Source organism: Drosophila arizonae, chromosome X (assembly GCF_054131065.1).
Source record: "Drosophila arizonae isolate 15081-1271.41 chromosome X, UAZ_ARI_1.0, whole genome shotgun sequence".
In the NCBI taxonomy this organism is placed as follows: domain Eukaryota; kingdom Metazoa; phylum Arthropoda; class Insecta; order Diptera; family Drosophilidae; genus Drosophila; species Drosophila arizonae.
The window spans coordinates 26,756,853-26,780,496 of record NC_142927.1 but is presented as its reverse complement, the minus strand read 5'-3'; the positions used below and the strand labels follow the sequence as shown (position 1 = coordinate 26,780,496).

The 23,644-nt window shown below is 42.3% G+C and overlaps 4 protein-coding genes across 12 annotated transcripts in view; 1 reads left to right on the top strand and 3 right to left on the bottom strand.

Annotated features, from left to right (window-relative positions):
- Nucleotides 1-2,007: 2,007 nt before the first annotated feature.
- On the bottom strand, nt 2,008-3,022 carry REG (proteasome regulator gamma). The gene is made up of 2 exons (XM_018014783.2): nt 2,644-3,022; nt 2,008-2,568 (listed from the first exon to the last, which is right to left on the bottom strand). Exons 1-2 carry the CDS (start codon nt 3,020-3,022, stop codon nt 2,201-2,203), a joined length of 747 nt encoding a protein of 248 aa, XP_017870272.1. The 3' UTR covers nt 2,008-2,200.
- Nucleotides 3,023-3,832: 810 nt separating this feature from the next.
- On the top strand, nt 3,833-4,821 carry LOC108618679 (leucine-rich repeat-containing protein 57). Its single transcript, XM_018014782.2, has one exon. The coding sequence runs from the start codon at nt 3,939-3,941 to the stop codon at nt 4,704-4,706; it is 768 nt and encodes a 255-aa protein (XP_017870271.1). The 5' UTR covers nt 3,833-3,938; the 3' UTR covers nt 4,707-4,821.
- LOC108618669 (acyl-coenzyme A oxidase 1) lies at nt 4,687-7,388 on the bottom strand. The gene is made up of 2 exons (XM_018014766.2): nt 5,953-7,388; nt 4,687-5,890 (listed from the first exon to the last, which is right to left on the bottom strand). Exons 1-2 carry the CDS (start codon nt 6,942-6,944, stop codon nt 4,825-4,827), a joined length of 2,058 nt encoding a protein of 685 aa, XP_017870255.2. The 5' UTR covers nt 6,945-7,388; the 3' UTR covers nt 4,687-4,824.
- Nucleotides 7,389-7,545: 157 nt separating this feature from the next.
- Nucleotides 7,546-23,644, bottom strand: part of HDAC4 (histone deacetylase 4) — a 31,175-nt gene continuing 15,076 nt past the window's right edge. For 4 of the 9 annotated variants that reach the window (XM_089473781.1, XM_089473789.1, XM_089473782.1 and 1 more), the window contains 11 exons: nt 20,797-20,904; nt 19,152-19,406; nt 19,005-19,078; nt 18,790-18,920; nt 17,298-17,444; nt 14,717-15,630; nt 13,499-14,656; nt 13,312-13,431; nt 11,698-12,132; nt 10,618-10,751; nt 7,546-10,531 (listed from right to left, as the gene is read on the bottom strand). In XM_089473781.1, the coding sequence (XP_089329907.1) occupies nt 10,477-10,531; nt 10,618-10,751; nt 11,698-12,132; nt 13,312-13,431; nt 13,499-14,656; nt 14,717-15,630; nt 17,298-17,444; nt 18,790-18,920; nt 19,005-19,078; nt 19,152-19,406; nt 20,797-20,904 (3,531 nt within the window). In that variant the 3' untranslated portion in view covers nt 7,546-10,476. Of the gene's footprint in view, nt 10,532-10,617; nt 10,752-11,697; nt 12,133-13,311; nt 13,432-13,498; nt 14,657-14,716; nt 15,631-17,297; nt 17,445-18,789; nt 18,921-19,004; nt 19,079-19,151; nt 19,407-20,796; nt 20,905-22,376; nt 23,567-23,644 lie in introns of those variants that run through there. The other 5 variants (XM_089473785.1, XM_089473788.1, XM_089473786.1 and 2 more) reach the window with 5 other exon arrangements.

Below are 23,644 nucleotides of genomic sequence, written 5' to 3'. Positions count from 1 at the left end.
TGTGCACGTATATATGTATGTATATATATATATATATACATATATAGTAGCTGAGTCAAGGAACCGACGAACTCATAGACCTAGTGACAGAGTCGCCTGAACACAACGAAGCGCAGTTCCATATATTCCCTTATAAACAAATACAAAATATATATATATATATATATATACATAAATTCAATGCAAATCCCAAAAAGCAAAAGAGAGAATTAAATAAAAGTTATCGAATTTTAATTAAAAAACAAAACAGAATATGATAATGATATATATGATCCCAAAAATTAAAATGAAAATGTATGTAAAACACACACAAATATTGAGAAAAAAAAAATGAAAATGCATATATGAATATATATTAACAATATGTAATAACAGCAACAAAGTCGATAGTTTGAGCAAACATGTTTGTTTTTATGTTTATTTATTTGATACTTTTCTGTTTGAATATACAATTTATGGAAGAATATACGGAATATACAAAGAAACCAAGTGAAAAAAAAATCAATTTTGAATGTTCGATAAAGAAAGATTCAAATAAATATAATAATAAACAAATAAAAAAAATAAGTATATGTGTGCGTGTATATATATGGTTATATATGATTATATATATACATTTACATATACACATGAATATATATATGGCTAGAGCTGATTTTGATTGATAAACAACAAGTAAAGAGAACGATGTGTAGCTCTTAAGTTTTAGTTTGTAACTTTATGCCTTAAGTTGTAAGCTTAAAAAATAATAATATAAAATTAAATACAACACATTAAAAAGCAAACAAAACAAAAATAAAAACAAATACAAACAACAAACAAAAAAAGAATAAAACAACAACAAAACAAATGTATAACAAAACGTGCCTTTTGTCTCTTCGTCTCTCTCTCTTTTGCTCTCTAGGCTATTTTAACAGCATGAGCTGAAGCTGTCAAGTAGCTTACATCACTGTTAAAAGACTCAGTCACTGAATCGTGAGCTTACATTGGCAGCAGCTGCAGCTTAACAGTAACGCCTGCTGCCCCTGGTGCGTATGCAAACAGTTTTCCCTTTGCTGAAGTCTGTTTACGTTCTGTTAATTGCTGATCGCCTGGTATTTTAGCTAAATTTTTATACAAAACTTGTTGACCGACGTGACCCTGAATGGATGGTGGGGAGTGACACAGATGACTTGTGTCGCCGGCCATTGTTATTTGGAATTTAATTGCAACTTATACACATATTGTTCTGTGGCTTATTCACAGAAAATGTCGCATTTTATTTTGTATACATACATACATATTTCTGCACATACATGCCATGTAGTCTAATTCCAGCATGCTCTATTATTATTCCATCTCTATATGCGATAAACGATAAAATAACTAATTTATTTTCACCGCAGGACACACACATACATACGTACATATATGTCGGAATTCCCCTCGCACTAATTCCACCTCCCTATCAAACTAAGCCACGTGGCTAGCAAATACCACAAGTGCACATGCAACGACATGCACACAATACATACATATGTATGCCTTCGTCACATGTACACACACACACATACATACATACGTACATATTTGCTCAGACCACATGCCAAAGAAAGTTGTAGCATCCAAAATGAGCCCGCTAATTTTCCCTTCTCTATTAAGATAAACGCAAAATGCCTTATGTATATAAATTTTTCATTAACAGTTAAACTCATGTTGTAGAATTTGTAATTAATATGTATGTATGTATTTTTTTTTTTAGAACGTCCGAGCTTTGACTTGTTTTATTTTATGTGTATGTATGTATATAGCTTAAGCTATTGCTTGGAATCTATAATTAGCATCGACTTCAGTTTTGTATAGTATATTACTTTAATCTAGATTATAATCTAGATATCCAATTATATGTAGTTGTATTACATTAAACTGTCCTTAAGAACTGTCCGCTATTAACACATCGCCTAAAGGCAACCTCCTCTTGATTAAATCTCTTGCAAATTCTTCTCTAGTTTTAAAAATAACAAACCATTTCATGTGGACATTTTTGAGTGTATTTGAATTGTTTAGTTTAACTGGTGCTCCCCGATTCAGTGGGACGCGGTGTCTAGAACGGGATGTAGATGCGGATATAGATGCTGTTGGCTTCCTGTTTATTAGAGTGCAGGAGGCTGTAGTCTGTTCATGTTAACTTTAAGAAACAAATTAAGATAAGTGGGAGTCTCTAGTATAAGCTCTCAGTGTTCGAAGAGCGCGGCTTCTTCAGCTTCTCCAGATTCTTTATAACTATGTCATGTAGCGAGGAGTAGCGATTGCGCACCTCGCACACCACCAGCCACAAACTGAGATACTCCTTCTCGTCAAGCTCGACGACAGCACGCCTGTAATCATCGATGTGTGGATACTTGGCCACCTTGGAGACAACCTTGGCGCGAGATAGAAAGTATCTGGATATCTGGTCAAAGAAGGCAGCTGCCTCCGACTCCACTGTCTGGATTTCAGCCAGAGTGTCCTCCTGAATAGAAACGCCAAAGTTGTTGCCATCCTCGATTTTAGGTATCATAAACGAAATCCACATTTTCAGTAAGTTCGCTAAGCAATGCAAAGAGGAAGAGAGACAGAGACATTAATTTCAGATGATTTTGTGAAAAAAAAATAGTTACTTACAATCCTCGACCAACTTGCGTATGATTGGTTTGACCACCTTAATCATTTCGCAAAGTGGCTTGTTGCACGGCACCGTGCCAGAGGGCAAGGTCAGTACAGTGGTACCGGAGACGTCTTCTTTGCGTGCGCGCTTCGGCATGGGATGGTCGTCGTCGCCGTTGCCGTCGTTGTCATGGTTATTGAGCAAGATGGGTGCCATGACCGGAATGTTTAGATCCTGATGCACCTCATTGAAGTTGCGCTCATTGAACATGGCCGTGGACAGAAGCTCATTCAGTTCGACGATTTTCTCGGGAAAGCCCTTTGTGATCAGAGTCTCCGCTTTAGTAATCAGCGAGTCCTTGTACTCCTGAACCTTAGTTATAGTATCCTTTGGCATTTTTACCGCCTTTTCAATTTCAACTTTCGATAGAAATGTCACAGCTTTCGTCGCCGGTTTTTTCACTGTTAACTCACAAAGTTCGCAACAGAAAATAGCGCGTGCTTCACGTTCAGCCGCTTGTGTTGGATAAAAGCGTGAGTGATACTGTGTTCAACAGCGTTGACTGTGCAAAAAGATCGAGTAATTACAGTTCGCCCGTTAGCAAGTGCAGCTTTTCAAATGCACTTTTCGTCCCACAACTTACCAAATTGAAAACCTTCGAATGCCTTCGATGCGTGCGGTAGTCCACGCTAATATTTTATGACAGCTTCACCAGTGGTGAAATTCAAAGTATTGTAAAACGCCAATAGTTGTGCTTGCTCACAGATATCGATTAACTATCGCTAAATAATCTATATGGAAAGAGGTAGAAAGTTTTGGCGTTTGAAAATGTTAATATTAATATTGGCTTTTGACAACTCTTTGACACTAATTCAGTGTAGTTGCCTATTCGCCTAAATAAACTCAAGCAGCCAAATAAGTTTGGAAAGATATTACGAATACAAATATTACGAATTTATAAATAAAACTTAAAATTTATATATAGTCGTTATGTTAAAATTTGAATATTTTTATATGTTTATATACACAAAATTATATACACAACCAGATAACACATTTAGCTACTCACGATATGGCACTGAACAGCTCCTCGATCATATATATGTCAGAATTTCGGCCTCTTTTTCAAAATTTTGTAAATTTACTTGTCTTGCTTGCAAGCCTCTGGATGTTCTTTCCAGAATAAGAAGAGCCCATCGATATCGTTCGTCTTCCAGAGCAACCATAGCCTATCGATATCGTTCGTGCTCGCTATATCGATAAAACATCGCATATTTTTGCAAAATAGAGAGCCATCGATAGATATATCGATATGAGATCAATATCCACCATCAATAGCTCAGAGTTGAGCAGGAGCACAGACATGGGAAATAAACAAATAAAACAGCATCTGGAGACGGCACAGAAGACGGGCGTGCTCAAAATATCGTTGCAACGGCTGCAGGAGTTCCCACCGCAGCTAAAGTCATATCCCAATGTGTTGAAGACCCTTGATTTGTCCGAGAATCGCTTCGAAAGTGTACCCGATGAACTGGGTAGGCTAACGATGCTGAAACACCTCAATTTGAGTGGCAATCGACTGTCGGAACTGAACGAGGTGGTCGGAGAGCTGCTGAAACTGGAGGTGCTCCTGCTCATGAACAATTTCCTGACAAAGCTACCAAAGTCACTAAACAATTGCACGCACCTCAAAACCGTAAATCTGTGCAACAATCAGCTTAAGGAATTCCCAACGATGCTCTGTGGATTAAAGCAATTGGATGTGCTGGACTTGTCGCGAAATCAGATTACTGAGGTGCCTGCCGAGGTGGGCAACCTTTATGTAACCGAGCTGAACCTCAATCAAAACCAAATCTCGGCCCTGGCCGAAGAAATTGCTGATTGCCCCAAATTGAAGACGCTTAGGCTTGAGGAGAACTGTTTGCAGGCGATTGCACTGACGCCGCGCATCCTCAAGGACTCCAAGATCTCTAATCTAGCCGTCGATGGTAATCTGTTCAACTCGAAACAATTCACCGATCTCGATGGCTACGACGTCTACATGGAGCGATACACGGCGGTTAAGAAGAAGATGTTCTAAATGTTATATTTTTCTATATATATTATATCATATTCCATAATTAATTTATTAGCTTAAACCGTAATGCTTTCTGTGTTGTTTTCTGCTCATCCACAATAAAGAGACCAGTCACAAAGCCTCATAGCTTGCTCGGCTGCAGCAGTGCCTTCAGATGCGTGTGATAGCTGCGGTTGACAGTCTCCTGGTTAAGTGGATTGCGACGCGCCTCCTCGAACAGACGCTCGTACACGCGCCCATCCCAGCAGCCCAGCGTTGAGTTGAGCACGCGATCATGGAAGTCAAAGCCATCGACTAGAGCCACGGCATTGGGACGCAGTGCGCCCAGCAGCTCCTCGTAGCGCTGCTCTAGCTGCTGCAGCTGCTTTCCGCTAATGCTGTTCCACTTGAGTATGGCGCCCAGCTGGCGCTGGAATGTGTCCAGCACAAACAGTTCCACCAGCTGCTGCAGCAGCACAAACAGTCCCTGATTCGTGCTCCTCTTCAGCTGGGCGAGCTGCTCGAGGGCGTTGCGTGCCAAGTAGGCGTGGCCATGCAGTGTAGCCGCCGCCGCGAGTCGTCGTCCGGCGAAGTTGTTGGCTTGCTGCTCAGTACGGCTGTGAGCCAGGCGCTGCTCCTGCTGCCATTGCCAGGCGTCGCGCAGCTGCCCACTGGCGCTGATCTCCAGCGCACGGACTGCATTCTCGAGCAGATTGCCGCCCCAGCTGAGAGGCGACGCATTGCGCAGATAGCTGACGCTGGCGGGCAGCACCTTGCGCTTGATCGCAGCCGTGAACTGGCGCATCAGAAAGCGGGCCGTCTGCAGCAGCAGCACCGTGTGCTCGCCCTCGTAGGTGAAGGCGGCGGCAGCCAGGCCATGGAGGCTGTCAAAGTTGGCGGAGGACATGTAGCCGTGCCCGCCGCAGGATTTTCGCAGCACATCGATGCCATCGAGGGCGTCCTGGGTGCAGACGGCCTTGAGGCAGCAACTGAGCGCGTGTAGCTCGGCCAGCGGGCCAGCGCCGTCCTTTGTCTCCACCTGTTGCATGACGCGCTGATAGAAGGCCCAGAGGACGTCCGCCGCCAGGCGATAGCAGATGCCGCGCGCTATATGCGGCAAGATCTTCGCCTGCTGCGTCAAATGGTCCAGGATCTGGGGCTCCTTTGCGTTCGGCTCAATGGGACTCTGGCGTCGCACGGCGGAGTAGCTACAAGGCGGAAGCAAATGCAAATAAGATGTGTCACTCCAAGGATGCCTCCTCGCACTTACCGCGTGGCAATGGTCGCCGCTTGGAGCAGCTGGTACGTTACGTCCCGTACAATGACGACGCGCACATAGACCATGGTGCCGTATAGGAGGAGCGGCTGGCCAGCCTGCTTGAATTGGCCATCGGGCAGCACTTGGGCGTTCTTCATGAGCATCTGGTTGCGTGGTATGCGCACGTTCTGGAAGCCCAGGAAGCCATTGTTCACACCATTGGCGCCTATTTTGGGGCCGATGTCACCCACATCGATGCCCGGAAGGGGCTCGTGCGTCTGCTCATCCCGTATGCGCACCAGGAACGACTGCAGGCCGTAATGCTTGCCTCGGATGTAGAGCTGGGCCAGCACCACGACCATGTTGGCCGTGTGGCCCAAGCCGCCGGGCCACCATTTGTAGGCGCTTATCGTGGGTGTATTGAGAACAAACTCCTCTGTTTCCACGTCATAGTCGGCGCGCGTCTCCAGGCCGCGTATGTAGCTGCCATGGCCGAGCTCCGTCTGGGCATAGGTGCCCACAATGCCATCCATGTTCCAGGCGCGTGCCAGCCAGCGGCGTTGCTGCTCCTCGTCGCCCTGGTTCAGCAGCGTGGGCAGAAACATGGCGAAGTGCAGACGCAACGGGAAACTCTGCGGGAACAGGCCCGCGCCCAGAGGACCAGTCAGCAACTGACGGAAATCGTATATCTGTTCGATGTCCACGCGGTCCTTATCCTTCTCCTGCTGCTGGGACTGCTGCTCTTTTGCCTGCCATTGCCGCAGCTTTGCTATAAATCTGGTGCCCCTCGTCAGGACATGCTCGTAGCGCTCTTTGTACGACAGGCAGCTGAAGGGTGCTACATCGTCGAATTCGGGATCGCTGAAGAAGTATTGCTCCAGCTCACGGCGCTTCTCCAGCTGCCCACGTCCACCCGCCCACCACACAGCAAAGTCCTCGGTGACAATCGTCGCCGCCTCGCGCTCTCGCCTCAGATCAATACACTCACCACTATTTTTCCCCATTGTTCTGTGCGTCGTTCACAGAGTCTTACCAACAACTAACTGGACGTGAGCAGGTTCTACAGCTTATCAGCTCCAGCTTGATCTTTTCATATGCCACATTTGTGCATCGATAAGATACGCGTACTACTTTGGACCTGTTTATGCATTATATGCATATCTCATGTTGACATTAATATGGGAATTAAAACACCTTTAACGCAGTGCTAGTGAAAGAGACGAAGGCCGATTCAGGAACTCATCTAGTTTATGGCAGACAACTGTTGGCTGATCTTTTCACCGCACACAAATAAACAGCATATAAACTGGCGATAAGGCGCGTTTAGTACTTTGCACCAGATGGGGAAATCGTATACATATGCATATGTATATTATATATGAATATATGTTTACGAGACGCTGATGGATCAGTCTGATTGGACTCTCAGTTCAAATTGCTGACATGACAAAAATGAGAGCAGCAAGTGTAAGAGAAAATATTGTTTCTTATTGGATTTGGTAGATTTCTGGCGTTTGTACGCCTGGTCACACTTTTATGCAAATGGCGCGTCATAAGACATGCGTTCGAAATATCTTTTAAAATAAGCAATAAAAACTCTTGGTATTTATTTTCACTTTGTTTTCATTTATTATTATATATATAGAAAAAGCGACACAGACATTTTGTTTTGTTATTACTTGTATATGCATATATAAGTATGTTAATACTAAAACGACAAAATATTTCATGAATTGTGCCCGATTCAAAACCAGGCGCAACTTAAACAACAGCTCATGTGCGTTAGCCTGTATATTCGAATCGAGTTGGGTAACAGCTGATGAGTCCAAGTAACAAAGTAACTCTCGGCTTATAAACTATGTAAACACATGCACATATTGTACTATATATCAAATATTTGTTATTCTTCGTTTTTCATTGCTGGCATTCCCGAAATAAAAATCATTGCAAATATTTTCGACTAACATTCATTCATTTTTACGATTACTAGTATAACAACTGGACAACAGCCCGATTTGGAGTGAATCGATAACGGTCGACTCGGTCTATAGCTCTTATTGGGAATGAGGAGATCTTTTTGTATTTTGTATTTTGCATTTTGCATTTGAATTTTCACTTGAATATTCTGTTGCTGTATTCAATTATTGTTTTAGCGCTTGTTAACATTTTGTTGCCTCATATCAGATTTCCTCGGCTCCTATCCTCTCGTTGTGCTCGATTAACATATATATATATATTACTAATAGCTCTCTCAAAAACAAACACATTCACGCTACATACATGCATACAAAATAGTATTTGGGTCTTACAGCGATTCTCGAGATCTTGGATATATCTAAGCTTAGTTTTCTCGTTATACCATTTTTTACTGCTGGGTGCCTGCCCAGCTTATCAACAGATTTCATATTACGTTCGCCTAGTTTTATTTGTGTGTTGCGATCAAAATAGAAAATTAGATATCCAAACACACACACACACATATATATATATTTATATATATATATTTCTAGATGGTCTGAATGTAAACAAAGATATGTAAATTAAGTAAATTCTTCTTTAAATTTAAATAATATCCATATATTGTTAGCAAACTTTTCAGGCTACCCTCGAAGTTACTTATATATATATATGTATGTCTGCGGTTATTCGATTAGTGTTATTTTTACAGTTATGCGCTTTTCACTATTACAACAACTTTGCTGTGCATACATCATGTGTCCAATTATTCCAATCTACTCTAACACTAACACACGCACAGATACACCTTTATAACGTAAACTAGACATTACACGCCATCTATTAAATAGTTAAAGTAAGCCACAAGAAACAAAAACTAAAAGAAATGAGAACAACTACAAATTGCGGCTATTTGCACACTCCCACGTAGAGAACAAGAAAGAAAAACAAATTGTTATAATCATAAAAAAAACATCATAATCATAATAGTTAATAAATAAAGATTCTAGATAATCGTTTGACAATCATATTTCACATTTGTTATTTTAACATACACACATATATACACATATAAATATATATATATATATATACATTCACGTAATTACACATGTATATATGTAGGTATATGCATATAGGATCATATTACATATCGTATTACAGCTATACTTTCATTTTATATACTTAACACTAACTTTCATAACTTTATCAATCGAGCTACAATTTCAATTTAACACATACTCTCAACATTCACATACACAAAATAGATCTATATATAACACGCATATGTATATATTAAAAAAAATATATATAGTAATAATAATAAAATAGTTGTAATTATAATAAGCTTTATAATTAGAATAATAATAGAGCTACACACAACAGACATAAATCGAGAAATAAAAATAGTTTTTTTGCACGTTCAACACTTAAGTATATATAAATATATATATGTATATATATATATATCGATTGTGTAATATATATTAATATATATAAATATATATACATACATCTCTTTACAAATATTCGTTTTAACAAATGCAGGCTTTATATAGTAGTTTATATGGTATAGTATGCACATATGTATTTCCTTATGTGTGTGCCTTGTTTGTTTATAGACTTTGAATCAGTTTTAACATTTAGCATTACAATTATTGATCTTTACATACATTTATATATTATATTTATTATTTTATCATTTCATTTGAAACTTGCGTTAATTCACATACAATACAATCTACTATAGCTATATATATGCATACATATACACATATATATATATACATTTGACTTAACCTATTTCTATATATACACACATACATACATATGTATGTATATATACTTTTATATATTTATATAACTATATAACTGTGTTGATTCTTAAACGTTTTTGCTTTCCGCTTGCTTTTTGCTTTTCGTTTGCTTCTACTCTTTACATTTTGTTATTGTTTTTAGTTTTGTTTACTTTTCTTGTTTTTAAATTGTTTTTGTTTTTGCTTTTAGTGGCACAGCCACGTTTTGAACTTTAGGCCTTGTTTCCAGCTCTTTCTACTTCTTGCTTTTCTACTCCGGCTCTGCCTCGGATCTTTTTCCGCTCCTTCTTTATCTGCACCTCCTGCTGCTCCTCCTCTTTCTGCTCCTTCTCCTTCTCATTCGATGGCTCCATTTTTGTTTGATTTGTTATATTTGTTGCTGTCTCTCAGTCTCTCTGAGTTTGTGTGTCTGTCGGGGCTTGTGCGTATCAAATACAGTTAGAGTGTGACAGAGAGTAAGATACAGGCAGAGCAGAGAATGAGTTAGAGGGAGACAGATGGAGAGAGAGAGAGAGAGAAAAGAAAGAGAAGGAGCTAACCGACAGACGAGGAACCCACAAACGTTCGCGTGATGATGACAATTACAACAACAACAGCAACATCAACAACAACAATAATGACGACGCCGACGACGACGACGCCGACGGCAACAACAAATGACATCAACAACAATAAAAACAACAATTAATTTTAACTACAACAATAACTAAATAGAGTCCGTTGAGCAGGCGACGTGGACGGCGTTGCAGGGCGGCGCGTTCGTCTATTTGGTTTCATCCTGATCCATCGGCTCCTCGGAATCATCACGCGAGAGCGTTCTACACCAAGAGAGAGAGAAGTATTAGATATGAATATAAATATATATATATATATACATATATATGTGTATTATTTGATTGCTCACCTGTGCAGCGACTGCATGGAGAGGCCGGCCATGGCGTTGACCGTTTCAGATTCATCGTGCTCGACCTTCAGCGCATCCAGCGCGGACAGACAGACTGTGTGCTCCAGCAGTCGGACACAGGGCCAATGCGTTTGCTAAATGAGGAAAGAGAACAGAATTAGTAACTCGATTATGCATGTATAGATATATTTATGTGTCTATTCGTATATATATTGGAACATCATATAATAATGTATATATAGATATCTATATATGTATCTATAACTAATTGTATCTATATACCTATGTCGCTATCTGTCTATGTATCTAAATATTTATGTAACTATGTATCTACATACATATCTATACAATGATTGTATTAGTATGTCTATCTATATTTCATGGTATCTGTATGTTCATGTGGCTTTACATCATTGTATCTATATATCTATGCAATGAATGTTTCTGCATATCCATGAAGATTTATATGTATCTATATATCATTGAATCCACAATCTATGCAATGATTGTACCTGTGTATATAGTCTATATGTATCTATATATCTTGTTTATATATATCCAAATGTATCTTAGTATCTATGCCTCTCTGTATCTATTGTTTCTTCAGCAACCAATTCAGCCTCAGATAAGAGTTGAACCAAAAATCAATATGATGAAATTTATTGTATGTGATTTATAAACAGATCTATATATGGAGTCAGGCAGCCATATATAAAGTATATGTTGCATACATATATATACTTCATCGCTACTTAATTACAATAAACCACAACGGAAAGTCTCTGGTATCTCAATCTAATTTGCAATACACGATTAAGAACTCAATTTTTGAGTTAGGATCTATATCTTATCTTATCTTATTAACTATTATAGGTATAGTGCAGTAGCATAAATCGAAGAAAATTGAGTTTTAATTTGATAAATTTATTAGTTTTCAGAGATCCTAAAATATTCCTTAGGCAGATGTGCCTGATTTTAATGAAACGCTGCCAATTCTTGTATAATACAGCTGTACTTAAAGATATTCTATGGAACTTGGAGATCTGATACATATATGTACACATGGGCTAATCAGCTCACCTGTATGGCAATAGTCTTCTGCAGCGTGTTGATGGCGTTCTGGCAGGGCGGCCGCTCCAGTTCGCTGGGCGCTATGGGGGCAGCCGGATCGCCGAGGAGGGCGCGTACGCATTCCTGCGCCGAATCACAAATGGCCGCCAGATCGTAGCCGCCCTCGAGGGCCAGCACCACCTTGCCGTTGGCCAGCTGAAGCAGTTCGCGTGTCATCAAACCGAAGCAGGCGGGCGATACGTGATAGCCCCCAAGTGGAGCCGGATGCCCGGTGGCCGCATCGAAGCCGGAGGAGACAAGCACAATGTCCGGATTGAAGCACTTGGCAATGGGCATCACAACGGTACGGAATGCAGCGATATACTCGGCGTCGCCCAGCGGTGGATTCAGAGCGCCCGACCACGAGATGTTCACATTGTAGCCGAGACCAGCACCGGAGCCACACTGCAGCCCCAAAATGCGAGCGAGATGGAAAGAGAGAGAGAGAGAGAGTGAGTGAGAAAGTAATAATAAATGTACAGTCGATTAAAAGCCATTTAAATGTCCCATATTATACATGTTCGCTAGATATAGAACCTAAGATATAAATCGCTTGTAGCACTGGTTGTTCTTATAGCATGTCCATCTACAGCTATGCATATAATAACGGAATTTACTCGGTCAACAGATTCGCCGAGAAGATCGCAGATCAGATCGTTTATCATGTAAGACCATGGATCCCACATTGAATATGTGTTTAGGGACTTACTGATGGATTGACATAGATTTATGATCAAAGATTACTTAACATATACATATACATAGCATAGATAAAAAAGCTAAATCATAGACCATAGATCGTTGATCAACAATCGCGAATCGTTATGTATAGGTCATATATTTTGTATCATAGATCAGATAGATAGCTCTTTAAATGTAAATCATAAATCATAGTTCAAAGATTATAGAAAATACATACACTAAGGATCATATGATCATAGAAAATGGCAGAGCAGCTCAAGATTATAGAATGAGTTAATATGTGGCTTAAAAATTTAAATACAGTGGAATCCGGTTGTGACGACTCCGCTTATGGCGTCCGTACGGGTATTGTGACAAAAATTCTGGTCCCCAGAGAAACTTATATGATCTTTCGGTTATATCGTTGGCCTTCAATCGAATTCCACTAATATATTATGTTTTCTTGAAGCTTGAAACACTTGAAGCATGAAATGAAGACCCGTAGATCGTAGCTCGCAGATCATAAATCGTAGAAATCATGTAAGACAGATCATAAATTGTAGGTCTTCTATAATATATCACAAATCTAAGCTCGTAGAGCACATTTCATCGGCAGTAGTTTGTCGCTCAGAAATCTTAGATTATGGATCATATAACTTAGCTCTCATATGTAGCCTTTCTCAAAATAGTTTTTAGTGAGAGCGAGTTTGATGTGAAATATTTTTTACTTAAATATAATCGGATGACAAAAGAAGTAAAGTTTTAAAGGTCCCTCACATATTTTCAGTTTTCTATTTTCTAGCAGAAAATCGATAATTATCGATAGTCCACTTGAAGTGGCTTACAGTTGCCTACTGAACCATTGAGCGTATAGGGATATCGGGTGAAACCTTTGGGCCTTACCTCAGTGGGACCACCAGTGCCGGGAAAGAAATTACCGTCATCGTGTCGATGTATGGAAAGATATAGAATGTCGGGACTTTGGTAGAATGCTTGCTGAGTGCCATTGCCATGATGCACATCCTAGAAGGGGAGAGATACGGAGGTTAGTATGCGAGGCGAGAAGGGGGAAGTAAGAGAGTTGGCTTGCCCAATCGACGATGAGGATGCGCTTCATTTCGGGCACGCGCTGGCGCAGCAGCTTCGCGGCGATGGCAATTGAGTTAAAGAAACAGAAGCCCATGGCCAGGTTGGCCTCTGCATGATGGCCGGGCGGACGGACGACGGCGAAGCCGTTGCGCAATTCACCTTTGGCCGTTTTGAAGGCCAGATCGATGACACAGCCAGCGGCCATGCGGGCGGCCGTTGCCGTATGATGCTCGTTCCAGGTGGTGTCCAGGTCGACGCCCAGGCCGCCGCAGGAGAGCCGCACAAAGCTCGCGGAGAGCGTGCTCTCCAGCTTGGGCCGGGTCAGCTGGCCCTGGTTCGAGCCAAAGAGCATCGCGTGCGCCTCCGTGTGCACCGTCTGCAGCTCCTCCTGCGTGGCCTTGCGGGCGCGCAGTCGATCGCATCGCTTCACCAGATCCGTCTCGTTCAGCCGCGCCCACACGCTCTGCAGCCGCCCGCTGTGCTCCGGATGGGGCGCGTTGTCGCCGCAAATGCACGCGTGTTTCAGCATCAGCGGATCGTAGGCCAGTCCCGTTGTGATCTTCTTGTGCGCTGGCAGTCCGCTCTCCACCGACGACTGCTGATGCTGTCGCAGCTGTGCCGCGTAGACGTTGCTGAAGAGCTGGCGCTTGTGGGGCAGCGACAGGTTCACGGGCGGAATATGATCGGCCGAGGAGGACGTGGCGATGGGCGTCGGATGCTGCCCGGTGTCGGGTATCTGGCTGAGGCCATGGCCCGGCACCAGGGGGCTGCTGAGGGTGCGCGAGAGCGGGCGCATCAGGTCCTTGGCCAGCTCCTCCTCGTGCAGGTAGAGCAGCTCGCGCTGCTGCTGCAAATACTCCTGGTCCCGCAATTTGCTGGACTTGGCGGCCGCCCGATAGGAGGCGGCGGCCAGGGCCTCCGGCAGATTCTGCGAGGTGCTGGTGGCAATCGTGCTGGTCAGCACCGTCTTGGGCGGCTTCTTCTTGTCCGTGAGGTCCATGACCTCGGCCGCCGTGTCGTCCTCCTCCTCGCGCAGCTGCAGCTGCGGCTCGCGTATCCCGGCGACCACAGCCGCCGCGGCAGCCGCGTCGCTGCGCGTGAGCACCTTCTGGCGCAGCTTCTGCGTGAGCACCTGGTGCTCGTACGCCTGTCGCTCCGCCTGCCCGAGAGAGGAGAGCGGATTAGCATGGATGTAGGATGTAAGTGCATGTGGACATACCTCGCTGTTCTCGTAGTGCGTCTGCACCACGCTCAGCTGGCTGGCGCCCGTGAGCATGGGATGGCCTAGGGGTAGGGGCGCCGATTGGGTGCGCCCCAGTGGACGGTGGCCCTGCTTATGCAGATGCACCTGCGCCACCTGGGCGTCCGTGATGGGCGCGTGCGCGTGGGCCACCTGCTGCGCCTGCGCCTGCTGCTGATGCGCATTGTACAGCGCATGGGCGTGGCTGTGGCTATGGCTGTGGCTGTGACTGTTGGAGGGCGGCAGTGAGCCAGCGGCGGCAGCAGCAGCCGCCGCCGCGACGGCCGCAGCAGCCGCGTGGAGATTGACGGCAGTGGTGCCGCTCAGATGCATATAGGACGAGGCCGAGGTGAGGGAGGCGGCGTGCGCCTGCGGCGGCGCCGTGTCGCCCACCAGCGAGGCCTGCGACGAGGACGTGGACGTGGCCGAGGCGGAGCGCACCACCGGCGACGGCTGCGGCGCAATGCCCGTGGCGGGCATCATCGAGAGCGGCGGCGCCGGCTGCCGCCCGCCAAACGACATCGCCAGCGGATTGTAGTAGGTGGGCGCCACGCCCACGCCCACGCCGGCCACATTCACGGGCGGTGCACCGGACCCGGCGGCAGCGGCGGCCGCATGCTGCTGCAGTGCAGCGAACATGGCATAGTTGGCCTGGCCCGCCTGGGCGTTGGTTAAATGCGGACGGCCCAGCGATATGTTTGGCAGGGAGGGCGAGCTGAAGAGCGGCAGGTCGTTGATGCTGCTGCGCTGGCCGGGCTGGTACTGGCTGCCCTCCTCGTTCTCCTCCTGGATGGGCGCGCTGGTCGGTGAGCCGCGGCTACCGACCACGCCCACCGACAATGTCGTCGACGAGGGCGGCGAGTTGGGGCCCGAGTCTGTGGTGCTGTTGCAATCTTGATGATGATGGAAGAGGTGGAGGGGGGAGGAGGAGGAGAGAATAAAGATCATAAATTACTAATTGCTTGATTGATTGATTGATTGACTGACCATAGATGGAATGAGTGATTGAATGATTGAGTACAATAAATAAAATCTTTTCATATTTTTTTTCTTTTTCAGAATTATTTTTTTTTTTTTTTTTTTTGCCATGCGGCAGCAGGAGCAGCAGGAGCAACAGCAAAAGGCAGCAGCAAAACGCAGGATTAATTTCAGATTAGCTTCGATTAATGTATTCACAACAACAACAACAACGGCAACAGCAACAACAACATGTGTTAAATTCAAAACAACAAGAGTTATAAAAAAAAATATTAAATTATCAAAAGTTATAAAAATAAACTTTTTGTTCGCTTGCAAAAGCCGCGCGAAAAGAGAGCGGGAAATGAATTTATTTTAGTTACATGTATGTGTGTGTGTGTGTGTATTGGGATGTGTAGGGGGTGTGCGTGTGTGTGTGTGTGTTTGTAGAAATTGCTCAAGAAAATAAACATATATATACATTTATTGATAAACTTATAAGATAAACAAATGGACGAAAAACAAATTCATCAAGTTCAATTCTTCAGTGCAAATTTGCACTACAGTAGAGCCCGGCTATAACGACGCTCAAGGGACCGTCGTAATACCCGGAACACGCTATACGCATATAAGTTTGTCTGGATACCAGAATTTTATCGCAATTACCGTACGGACCCTATAAGTGGATTTTACTGTATTTCTTTCGATGAAATGTTCGAGATTCTCTCCGTAAACCTGATGGATCATCTAAAACTCGAGCTGTTTCAATATTTATGATATTCATATTTATGTTTAGAGATATGTAAAGACTATAAGCAGATAGCTGCTATATATCTATATATATAGCATATGAAAAATTTCAGTTTGTTTTCGATCTACGAATTTTACAATCGAATTTAGGTATATAATGAGATTTATATTTAGACACAGCGAAATGTTCGAGAGATCATTGAATGGATTGATAGATCTATTATGGATTCAAGAAAATATATATGTATATATATGTAAAGAGAGAGGAAGAGCGAGAGCGAGAGAGAGAGAGAGATAGATGTATACAGCAGAGATGGACTGGATTACATAGTAAAATAGATCTTTGAATAGTTTTCCAATGCAAAAATTCGATAGTTTATTCAGAGAGAGAGAGAGAGAGAGAGAGAAAGAGAGAGAGGGGGAGAGAGAGAGAGCACACACAATTATGGCGCCCAGTATAATCACGATAATTAAGATGGATATTGTTGCTCTTTTGGCTATTGTTGTTGTTGTTGTTGTTGTTGTTGTTGTTGTAGCTGACCCAGCCGACGACCTTTGCGCATTGCTTTCAGCTTTGCCACACATCTGTCTGCGCGCGTGCGTGTGTGTGTGTGTGTGTTTATGTAATTGCCTCAATTTCCATTTTCATATCCAGTTTTAAGCGCTCCGCTCCAAAATTACAAGAAAACAGTGAAACGCGCTCCAAGCGGTTCGATGCGGTTGCCACTGCCAGCGGGTTGACCCCAATCGGATGCTCGATCAGATCCCCTCCAGAATTTTGACAATGTATGTGTATGCATGTGTGTGCGTGTGTGTGTGCGTGTGTGTATTTGCTCCATTGTGATATACGTACTTGTGAGAACCGAGTTCTTCTGATGCCGTCGCTGGGCGGCCTGCAGCAGCCGTTCGTGCCGTCGAGCCCCCGCCGGACCGCCGATCCGTGCCTTGCGCTCGATGACGCTCTGCTTGAGCCGGATCTTCAGCAAGTTTGGCTCCGATGCTGTTCAGGTGATGCATATACATATACATATACATATACATGTTTCTCTTTAGTATATATGTATATATGATGTGCGCATATGTGTGTGTATGTGTGTGTGTATGGGTGGGTGTGTGTGTGTGTGTGTAGCCTATGGGAGTACCTACAGTTGCGCTCGATGGAACCCCACTTGGGTTTGCCTCTGAGGCAATTGCGTTAGTCATTCAATTGAGCGAGTTTAGTAACATGCTGCATAACAAGGGCATAAAGTCTGAGTCTAAGTATACCTAATACCTAAGTATACCTAAAGCAATAATCTAATATCTTAACTAATATTCAACTGATTTAACAAACTTATTTTAAATCCAACTGATCTAAGAGACTAAGCTTAATTATAAAGATCTTTTGCTATATTCGTATACCTAACAGTTCTAGCCTTATATAACGTTGACTCTATCACTTACAACTCCTTCGAAAACTATCTATTTACTGATCAGCCAATAGAGCATTGCATATTCTAAAATTCTTTCTGCTGATCTATGACTAGTTCCATTTCTTTAACTGATTTGTAGGATATATATTTCAACATTCTTCTATGCTTCCATTCTTCCAGCTGATCTATGATTGATTCATAGTGAATATATTTCAGCTCCCATTCAAAGTGATCTAATCTGACTCAATTATCAATAATCTCTAGTGATTTTTTTGGATATGTATATTCTTAAGAAAGAAACCATTAAAAAAACTATATTCTAAGCTAATTTATCGTTGGAATATATACGATGCCTATAACTGGAATCTTTCTAAATTAGTTTCATATGAGAATTCAATTCCAAATACAAGCAGTGATCAGTGATCGGTGATCAACGAGAAGAGCTCTACGATTGCTGATCAATAATTATTACTAATCGAGAGTTCTCTAGCAAATTGAGTTAATTATAGAGCAACAACTGTACTCTTTAGAGGGCTGACATAGGGATCTTGGCCTAAGTAAGAGCAATCATTGGATTGCATAGAGAACGCAGAGAACTTTGAATTGTAGTAGAAAGTGTGTAATACTTCTTTTAAGACGAAACTTCCACTATTCCAACTGTGATCTCAACTGATCGTCAGAAATTCTAGCAGCTTTAGCTCAGCTTTTTGGTTTAGTAATCAACAAGCGATGCAATTGGCAACACTTTGTAACGCCAAGCAGAGAGCAAATAGAGTTAGTTAAGACAAGTAGAGGGAAGGTGTTGCTTTTTTTTTTCTCTCATTCAGCAATTGCTACACACAGCATCGATAAGAATGTTAGGGCATTGGCATTGGCATTGGCATTGGCATTGACATTGACATTGTCATTGACATTGACATTTTGATCACTTACCCGTTTTCCTCAGGGGGAAATCAGATTCATATTTGAGCAGTGAGGTCGGCGGCTGTGGTATTTTGTATGGATGTGCGCTGGTGACGGTGCCAGCGGGCAATGATTCGCCCGAAGAGCTCTTAACAACACCGCTGCAAGAGATAGAGAGAGCGAGCGAAAGAGAGAGAGAGAGAGAGAGATTTAGAGTCTGACTATAGAGAGATGGATATCCTTACCGATTGCGATAGGGCGATGTGGTTGTTGTGCCATTTGGAGCCACCGCCTGCGACTTGCGGCTCATGAGAAAGCACTGCAAGGCGAAAGAGTTAAATAAAGAGACCAAAAGAGAGCGCGCGAGAGAGAGCAGAGGCAATTATAGTTACACTGAGTATCTGTTTGACTTCGGGACTCGCATTAGCGCTGCAATTCTCCTTTCGCTTCATCACTTCACGTTCTTTTCGCTCCCGCTGCTGCTGCTGCTGCTGTTGTTGCTGCTGCTGCTGCTGTTGCTGCTGCTGCTGCTGTTGCTGATGTTGCTGATGTTGGTGCTGGCGATGCTGCTCCTCGACAACTGCTGCCGCCGTGACCATGCTCTGTTCCCGCAATTCCTGGAAAGCGCCATGTGAATGCACCGCAAACTGAATAAATTACAATAAGTTCGAGAGAGTTTTTGTTGTTGTTCTTGTCTCTTTTTTTTTTGCGAAGGGGGAGGGTTCAGAATAGAATTAGTAATGCGTGTCTGTGTGTGTGTGTGGGTATGTGTGCTTTTGTTGTTGTTGTTGCTGCTGCTGGTCAAGCGTTGTTGTTGTTGTTGCTGCTGTTTAGTCATCTATCTAGCAGGGCGGCACTTCCGGCCGAAAGCGCCGGCAAGACGACGCTTGATAAAGTATTTTTGCTTTTTATTTCATTTATGTATTTATTTATTTATATTTCTGTTTTTTTTTTTTTTTTGCGCTGCCCACGCGCCAATGTCGCCAACAGCAGCAACAGCAACAGCAACAACAACAACAAGTTAAAGCAGCAACAGACACAAAATAGGAAAAAGAAAAACAAACAAAACAAGTTTGGGTCAACTAGCCACAATTTCTTATATGCCTATTCGATATATATCGCTGAGTATAAAAACTAAAAGTAGTTAATAATTAAAGTAAGGTGGGAACTGCTCTTCATACAAGCAATACAAAATTGGGACCAATCTAATCCAATATTGCTTCATTAATCTCCATTGTGTATATCGATATTTATCGTTTATCTAAGATTCTAAGTATAATTGAATTTTTATTAACTGTGTATGTATTTACGCGTATTATTTGTTTATGCTTAGACGCAACAAGCTACCGTTACATCAAACGGGACATATGTTGCAGGCCAGCCGATATTTATCGTTTTAGACATTATTGGTGTAGTTATCGAGACATAGAAATCGACTGCGTTTGACTGACAAAATTGATATCAATTAATCTTTTCCTGTCTTTCAAAATACACGCGGTGCACATCGATAATTATCGATTAGCTAAAGTATGTTCAGAGCCATCGATATCAAAAAGGTACCGAAAGACTACATAGCAAGTAGACAGTACCAACATGCACGGTATGCATATCGAAAGTTATCTATTTACTGTGACTTAGAAAGTTATCGATATCGATAGAGTTAATGATATATATAGTTCTGCTAAAAAGCTCACATACTGCATTATTCTTCTACTAAAACTAACGCATAGCTATGTAGTGTATCGATATTTATCGATTTGCAGTAGTACTAGTAATACTAATATATATACAAACGATTCATATACATACAACAACAAGATGATACAATAAAACCCGATAACTATCCTCTTTGCACTAATGAGCTTTTCAACAATTAAAGGCCATTTAGTATGACTACTTGGGGAATAGTTGGCTTTATCAACGAACGTTATCTTTGGGGAAATAATATCGACGCGATCTGCGATCTAATCTCTTGAGTTTTTTTTGTTGTTGTGGGTTTTTCGTGTTTGTTTTCGTCTGGCTCTTCTAGCTACTCACATGATATTTGTGCTCCAGTTGCAGTTTATGCTCCAGTTCCATTTGCTTCGTCTGTTCCTGGTACGAGTGGAAAAGACGCTGTTTCTGCAGCTCCTGGCTCTTCTTCAGCTAAAAGCGGAGAAACAGACGTAAAAGATGAGCAAGCGATTAGAGAGGGAGAGAGAGAGAGAGAGAGAGAGAGAGAGAGGGAGAGAGAGAGTGTATGTGAGGGAGGAACGGCGCCATCGATCGTGATGTGTGGTAAATGTCGTGGGCGGATCATCAAATGGCTGTGAGTAATTGCCCCGAAAGATCGTTGTCTATAGCTAAGTAGATGCTGTGACGCATAGCCACAATTCAATGTTGAGCGAAAGAAGGGGTGTACGTAAATACATACATACACACATACATATACATGTACGTGTATATGTTGATCAGCGAAATAGATTTCTGCACATCGTTTCAATGTCAACGGTGATCAAGTCATCAACGAAGCGGTTCAAAGAACTCGCAATTATTCGCAATACAAATTCAATTTGGTCTTTGCATAACTTAATTCCAGGCGGTATTTCAGGAAATTGAGCAAATACTAGCTGAATAATGGACTCACGATTCATTACAACAAAAGCTTGACATGAGAACAACAAATTGATGGGAATATCCTACTCAGAGAGAAAGTCTAAAGAAAATCAAAAATTGATAAGAAAACACATTGAATGGGAATACCCTATTTAAAAATAGACTCAAAAATGCCGATGATAAAAGCTCTTTGGGTAGTATGTTATTAGATATCAGAATCAAAGCTAGATAAGCATAGAAGAAAGACACATGTGTCTATACAGCTAACTAAATCGCCTTCAGTTACTTTTTCTTTAATCAAATAGATTTATTTTCCAGTTAAATTTCTGAGAATTCAAACGGAAATCCTATAGCTTGCATGCGATTTTAAGTACTCTTTCTTGGGGATTCACACAAAACTGCCCTAAAAAACAATCGAGTTACTTGTTATGGAATTTTGTTGTTCTAAGATCTATTACGTAGTCTCTAACATCCATCGACTAACATTGCTTATGATCATTCGCTATAGATTTACATATATCTATAGAAATTCGATATAATCACAATACCTTTCAGATTGAATTATAAGCAATATTAATTACTTCGCCAGTATTTTAATGGCATATACAAAATCTTTATAAATTTGCCACTTAAGCCGTTTGTAAATACAAACAAATATGTCGCCCATTTACAGTTGTTTTGCTATAATAAAATCAGTTCAAATTATCAGTCTCCTAAAAGCTGATCAATTAGATAATTAGTGCATTTGAAATGAATCATGTTGTGATGAATGGCTTGGATGAATGCACTCTGATTCACTTCGGCACTCTGAGACGACACACACACACACGCATAGAGTTTGCTAGCGATTACACAAATGAATTAGCTAAGCAAATCACGCGTCACAATTCATCAAAAGAGATCATAAATTGTTGATTATTGGCTGTGCTCTCTCCACTCTCACTCTCTTCCTCTCTCGCTTTCTAGCTGAGGGTCGCTCTCTCCCTCTTTCACTCTGCTGGCGCGCTCTCTTTATTACGTACATGCTGCTGATATGTTTCCATGACCTTAACGCGACGCTTTGTCCAATTGGACGCTCACACACACGCACAATCTCTCTCTCACACACATACACGCACTAACACGCGCACGCACTGGTCGGCCACTAACGTTGTTGTTGTATTTTTTTTTTCTAATTGGTTTTTGCTTTTGTTTTTGTTTTTTCTTTTTGTGATTTGCGTTGTTGTTAGACACTTTTTCATAAGCTTTTAGTGCTCACAGCTTTTGGGCAGAAAAAAAATAGAATAAAAATAAAAACACAGAAAAAAAAAATAAAGAAACTACTCAGAATACTAATAAATAATCTGTAGAAATATGCGCCGCTGTTAGCATTATTTATTTATTTATTTTTTAGTTTTGCTTCTCATTTTGTTGTCTGCCTCTACTCTTTGTCTTAATTGTCTATACATTTTTAGCTGATGCCGTATGTTTTTAGTCTTTTTGAATTTTGCGTGTATATTTGTTATAAACTGTATATTTTTTGTTTTTCTGCGTTTGCTTGACTTTGATTTCAATATTTTTCACAGCGCCGCGCGTTTTCAACTGTTAGCTCCAATTGGTGTATTTGAATTGGATATGTACGGTATTGTTCCAATTTGAATTGCTATTGACTGCGCTGCTGCCGCTGCCGCTGCCGCTGCTGCTGCTGCTGCCTGCGTCTGTTATTTTATTTTATTTTAGTTTTTTCGTTTGGCTTTGGCATTCGTCGAACGCGCTTTCATTTCAGTTTCACTCAAGCAACTGGCGCAAAAATCAAATATAAACACAAATTTAGATACAGTTATTCGCTAGCCAAAGCGCACGAAGCGAACAGGCGGCGAGCGTGCGAGCGAGCTAAATGAACGTGTGCTGCGTCGCTCACGCTGCTCACGTTCGCCGCTCGCCGCTCTCCGCTCTCCGCTCTCTTCCTAATTAGTAATTACTCCCTCTCTCTCTCTCTCTCTATCACTCTCTGGCGTGGTCAGTTGCGGCGGCAGACAAACGGGCGTTTTTATATTCATCGTTCAATCGTTCGCTTAATGCAGCAGTCGCAGTCGCAGTCGCAGTCGCCGTCGCCGTCGCCGTTGACGTCGCGACGTCGCAGCAGCAAGCCATATGCTATCTAGAAAGAGTTCTTAGAAATCTGCTGTTGCACCTGACTGCCCCTTTGTTTAAGCAATAATCTGGACCCCTAGCCTCCCCTGCCACGCCTTCCTTTCCACCCGCCCACGACATTTGCCTTGCACAACTTTTTGTTGCTGTTGCCGTTGTT

Bases quoted from the DNA above. Each gene is read 5' to 3' on its own strand.
- LOC108618669 (XM_018014766.2), bottom strand. From the start codon at position 6,944: ATGGGGAAAAATAGTGGTGAGTGTATTGATCTGAGGCGAGAGCGCGAG. The intron at 5,891-5,952 runs GTAAGTGCGAGG...TCCGCCTTGTAG, and splicing joins GCGGCGACCATTGCCACGCG to CTACTCCGCCGTGCGACGCC.
- REG (XM_018014783.2), bottom strand. From the start codon at position 3,022: ATGCCAAAGGATACTATAACTAAGGTTCAGGAGTACAAGGACTCGCTG. The intron at 2,569-2,643 runs GTAAGTAACTAT...TGCATTGCTTAG, and splicing joins ACGCAAGTTGGTCGAGGATT to CGAACTTACTGAAAATGTGG.
- LOC108618679 (XM_018014782.2), top strand. From the start codon at position 3,939: ATGAGATCAATATCCACCATCAATAGCTCAGAGTTGAGCAGGAGCACA.